Source organism: Argiope bruennichi, chromosome 9, assembly GCF_947563725.1.
Source record: "Argiope bruennichi chromosome 9, qqArgBrue1.1, whole genome shotgun sequence".
In the NCBI taxonomy this organism is placed as follows: Eukaryota; Metazoa; Arthropoda; class Arachnida; order Araneae; family Araneidae; genus Argiope; species Argiope bruennichi.
This window is the reverse complement of record NC_079159.1, coordinates 19,475,958-19,481,580: the sequence shown is the minus strand read 5'-3', so window position 1 is coordinate 19,481,580 and position 5,623 is coordinate 19,475,958. Positions and strand designations below refer to the sequence as shown.

Here is a 5,623-nt window from a genome sequence, read left to right as displayed (position 1 = left end):
TTCTGAAATAATTTGTCAGAACTTATGCCAACCTACATAATTTCATACAAAGATTGATAAATTTGGTGAGAAGCATATTTCCCACTGCCCTAGAAAGGATTAAGGTGGTTTTTGTATTTAAAGAAGAATAGTTAAAAATGCATGGTTTCTCATATTTGATGATAACTTTCAGTATTAAATGCAATCAATAATTGCAAATTGACGATTAAGTTTACAGGAAAAAAGTGTTTACGCAACATTTACAAATAAAAAAGTTTAATCCAAAGTTTTTATTTATTATGATAAATGTATTATAATTAAAGTAAAGTACGTGAAGTATTTTGGATATGAATAATGTTAATCTGTAATTGAATTCCATAATTGGTAAAAAAATATTGGGATAACTTTCTAATCATGGATAATCATTTCTGAATATTGAAGAGAAAAAATTATTTCAAAGTGTAAATATTAATTCACTGAGATTACTTTCTTTTGAATTAGAGTAGAATTTTGAAAGACAATAGAACCAATACACTTTCTGAGATACTTCCATTTTTGAAAAACATAAGAAATTAAATCTTAATGTTGATTATTAACAACATTAAATCTTAATGTTGTTATTTTTCAAATTAAAAGTTGATAATTAGTGCTATATTAAGCAACAAATTATATTTTGTTAGTCTTGTACCACAAACATCATACACTTAGATAAGTCATAATCAGTTTAAAACCCATAAAATTAGTAGTTACTACTCCGCTGCGTAAATTTGATTTCGTGAGTTAAGAGTCTTTTTATGAGTCATAAAAAGCCCTGCCGTTATTTTTATTAATGTATAGCGAAATAAAGTTACAATAGTTATCTCGAAAACTGAACTTGGTTTGAAAAAAATCAAAAATAAAACTGAAGTGGGTTTTAACTAATGTGTCAATTAAAAGCCTCCACTGAGTGCTCAAGAAAGCCAAGTCCTCTCACTTAAGTTTTGAGAAGTACAATGGCAATAGTTAATCAAAAATATATAAAAATAGAAGTTGGTTTTAGATTCCTTAAATCTGACGTCGAGGATCTCTTATAAGTCTTCAAGAAAAATTAAATGATCTCACTAAGGTATGAAGAAGTCATGAAAGGGGAACGGGGGTCGTCTTCGAATCTTCTAATTATGTTCCAAACTTGTTACCGCCAAAAATTTAGAAGTCAATTCCAACCTTGATGTTGCTCTCAAAAATAGGATAATAAAACTAAAGTATACAGTTATCGATATTTGAATTCATAAGACCTGAGTCCATATGAGAAGAACATTCTAAGTATGATATGATATTGATGAGTTGTTCTAGTTTCCTTCTCAGTTTTGAACACAATTTCAGAGAACGTCCTGAAATTGTACAAAAAAATTAAATTGTTCTTAGAAAAATTCACCTCATAAAAATATTCTTCTTGCTTAACTTCGTCATGAAAGATTGTTAATTTTTATCTTTTCAATATTTTATGAATACTTACGGAAAATAATATATTCAAGTCTAGAGATATTGATCAGAAATTATGCTTCCTAATTCTATCAACTGATTAGAAACAAGATTTGTCTCTGATTTTGACTGAAATGTATCGCATCGTTAGAATTTTTGAATAATGAATGGCAAGTTTGGGTATAAAAGGACTTACAAACAACATGGCATATCACATCTTCATTTTCTACAACAAAGCAGTTTGTCTTTCAGAAGAAAGTCATACCAACGTTAAAAGTAAGTATACATAATTTTTTTTCCTCATTTTTACCCAAAATTCAGAATTGAAAATTTACGATTATTGTATCCATTTCTCTTGAAAGTCAACAAAAAGATGGTAAAAGTGTCAAAATAAATATTATATATGTTTGCTTTTAGATTACAATAAATTTATTTCAAATATTATAGACATACTATGTGTTTACAAAATTTATGTTATTATAAAAAGTTTTCTTTAAAAGACAAAAAAAAAAAAAAAAAAAAAAGCAAAATTGCATGCCTTTGAAAGTCGTGATACATTTATTTCAAATATCTTAGAAAAAATTTTTTAAACAATTTTAGTTTTTTTTTTGTTATGTTAGACCCTGACATATTATTTGTAAATTGTGTCATGCATAATTTAATAACGACCGAAATCATTTTCAGGACATATCACTGGACTTAGAACTAACAAATTTGATTTGTTGCTTTATCTTAAATAATAGGGGTGCACTAAGAATAAGTTTCCAAAATATTAATTATTTTATCTGAAAATTTGCAAAAATACAACAATTTTCTTCAATTATTATTTTTTTTAAATCCACTTTACACTTCTTAAAAATTAAAAGCACTTTCCAATGATATTTATTTTAGTTTTTAAATGTTTTTCCTATAATTTTAATACATTTTAAGAATGTTTTTAAATATAGATTAAAGCAACACTTTTCGTTGATTTAACATACTTCCGTTGCGATGATATTAAAATACATTACCTGTGCATATTACGCAGGGTTTTTTTTATTATTGAAAGCTAATTTAAAAAATAAAGATTGAAAAAACAAAATCTTAAAATATTTGTTGTATAAAAATACTCGCTGATCGCTAGAGCAGAAGTTCACATCTCCTTAAAAATTTAAGAGTTGTTTGTGAATTATTGCTGATTATATTTATTTTCTTTGAATATTGAAAGGTTTTTATTTTTTAAAAACATTTTCCATGATCAAAATTTTTCTAATTAAATAATATGTCATTCTCTTTTGACAATTTAAAAAATATGTATATATAATCACCAAGAAGTATTGCATGTCTATGGTCTGTTTTTTACTTTAATTCGAGCATAATATCATAAAGAGATTTAGATTTATGTATATATATTAAAGTAGTACCTTCATCATGAACTTCAGTTTTTGGATATTTTTTGCAATATAAAGCTAATGATTGGATCAAATTATTAATATATTTTTTTCTACTTTTCTATTTATTAATGCAAATATAATGAAGGTATTAATTATTTTCAGATGTTTCTTCTGACAGTATTAGCATGCATTACACTCTCCCAGGCCAGTCAATTACTTTATGGTGTAAGTATGAATTGTATATCATGGAAATAAAAAGTGGAATAGTTTTTTGTTCAGAATTTTATTTATAAAATGTTTAAATTCGATTCAGATATTTTTAACTGAAATAAGAGAAATTTATTTAAAAACTTATTACCTCTTAGCGTTCTTAATAACTTCTAATGATTCACTTTAGTTTAGATAATTCTTAGCTTAGAAATTTTTAGAATTAAGGTAATTTAAAATAAATATTTTTATGAATTCTTTGCCTATGACAATTATCTCAAGATTTAGAAAACGATGTTTGAGGTAGTATATGGTTATATTATTTCTTCTATTACTACAGATATTCCTTTACTACAAATATATATATTATTCTATTACGAACAAAATTTTCAACTGTTGCTATACTACAGATTTAAAATTCTTAAAAATATATTTTCGAAAAATTGATAGGTAAATACGTAATATTTAACGAAAATTCTTTAAGCATTTTCAATGAAGAATTATTTCTGATGTAATTTTTCGAAGAAGAAGAAAATAAGAGGGACAGAGACAAAATACTTATAAGCTTTTTATAACACAAGTAATAGATTCTATTCAACTAATACAATAATTTAAGCTGTGCATGAATCGTTATCGTTAAAAGTGTATGGACACCCTCCGTTATTGCTTACCTAAGCGCAATATAGAAGCACATTTAAAAGAAGAATAAACAAATTTCATCAAAGAACTTATAAGAAAAAAATACTTTAAAAAAACTGACTTACATTTGATGCATATTTTTATTTAAAAAAATATTTGTGAATTCTTACTTAAGGAGGCAAAAGCCGAACATGCAAAATGCCATATTAAAATACAAGAAAAATCCATCAATAATTTTCTTCATTTTTTATTGGGGTTTTAGGAAAATACTTGAACAAAAAGTCAAGTAAAATTCTGTATAATCTTTCTCTATAAAAGATGCTACTTATTAATTTCCATCCTTTCTTATGATTTTATTTCTAGGCTTATCCTTACGCTCGTCCTTACCGAGCCGGATACTACGTCAGGGAACCTCATCGTCACGAACATGCTGAAGTAGTTAGAGATCACGGTGGTGCTGTTGCAGGTCGATACGGTTACCTCGATGCCAGGGGAATCGGACGACAGGTACACTACGTCGCTGACCACGCCGGGCTTAGGGCTAAATTACACACCAATGAACCAGCAGTCGTCCACAATGCACCACTCGCAGCTGGTATTGTCTCTGATGGTCTTCTCGCTCGTGGTGTAGCTGCTGCAGTTCCTTCCTATAATCCAGCCCTCGGTTACGATTATGGATTGAATCCATATGGTTTGGCATACAACAGATTGGGTCTTGGATATGGCTATGGAAGTGCTTTGGGATACACTGGTCTTCTGGGCAGCTATCCAAGTCTCTATGCTTAATTTTTTTAAATTTCTAATCAAAACGAATTTGACCGCACCAATTGAAAATTTGATGATTGTATTTTTGAATATAAATTTCATTGGATTTTTGACTTTCTTGAAATATTTTCCCACCATTCATGTAAAAATGTTCTTTACCAAATTGAATGTTCGCCAGTAAAACTCTTTATTTTTTTCTCACTTAGATATGCATTGTGAGAAGCAATGATACTGTTATCTTCTTTTGTTTTCTTAGTTATATAAAAATAAACTATAATTGCATACTTACAGTAGTACTTTTCTTTGTGAATTAGTTTTTAAAATTACATACATACTAACATACTAAATTTGATCCAAAAATAAATTCGACTAATTGCAGATTGTTACTTTAATTAAATACTTATTTCATAATGATCGTTGCAAGTGTTAATAAGTTAGTAAATACTAAGCTTCCGTTTATAAATAATGAATGAAGTTATAATTGGACATAAAAATAAGCCATGAAAATAAAAATTATTTCGCTGTACCTTCATTCATATGACTCATGGACAATAAAACTGCGATGATTAAATTATGAATTTGATAAATTGGAAGCAAATATAAAGAAGATAAGAAGTGAAAAAGAAGGAATAAATAGAAATATGAAGGAATTTCTAAAATTATAATTTTAATAGTATACTAAGCTATTTTGAATATAATCTTAGTGTTAAAGTTAAAGATTCGAAAAACAATTTCTTGTTTAATGGAATCATCGCATCATGAGCAATCTTCGGCTTGTAAGCATTTTTATTTTCATATCGATGTTTAAGAACTGAAATCCAAGCAATATTCCTTTTTGCTACATTTTCTCAATTTATAATTAATTTCAAACAAAATTAATTTTCTAGGAAAAATAATTGAAAATTGATAACGCAGTTTTATTAAAGTTAAAAACCCAAATATGTATTAAATATGCATTTTTCAATTAAATAGATAGAAATGTATGCACTTACTTTATCCCTTTCGCTATTCATGCTTTAAAATTTTTCTTTCCTTTTCATTGAATGTTTTTTCAATAAAGGAAAAAAATTCCTTTATTAATAATTTTATTATTCTGAAGTAAACAATTTTCTCCTTGCAATTTCTTTATTTAAATATCAAACATAATTTCTAATAGACTTATGTTTCATTTGAATACACAACAAAATACTAAAAAATAT

At 26.7% G+C, this 5,623-nt stretch overlaps 1 protein-coding gene across 1 annotated transcript; it reads left to right on the top strand.

The window, feature by feature from the left end:
- The first annotated feature begins 1,672 nt into the window (after positions 1-1,672).
- LOC129983564 (adult-specific rigid cuticular protein 15.7-like) lies at positions 1,673-4,594 on the top strand. The gene is made up of 3 exons (XM_056093090.1): positions 1,673-1,716; positions 2,976-3,038; positions 4,023-4,594. Exons 2-3 carry the CDS (start codon positions 2,976-2,978, stop codon positions 4,443-4,445), a joined length of 486 nt encoding a protein of 161 aa, XP_055949065.1. The 5' UTR covers positions 1,673-1,716; the 3' UTR covers positions 4,446-4,594.
- Positions 4,595-5,623: the final 1,029 nt, after the last annotated feature.

Excerpts from the sequence above, each read along its gene's own strand:
- LOC129983564 (XM_056093090.1), top strand. The coding sequence starts at position 2,976 with ATGTTTCTTCTGACAGTATTAGCATGCATTACACTCTCCCAGGCCAGT. Across the intron at positions 3,039-4,022 it reads CCAGTCAATTACTTTATGGT|GCTTATCCTTACGCTCGTCC; the intron begins GTAAGTATGAAT and ends TTTTATTTCTAG.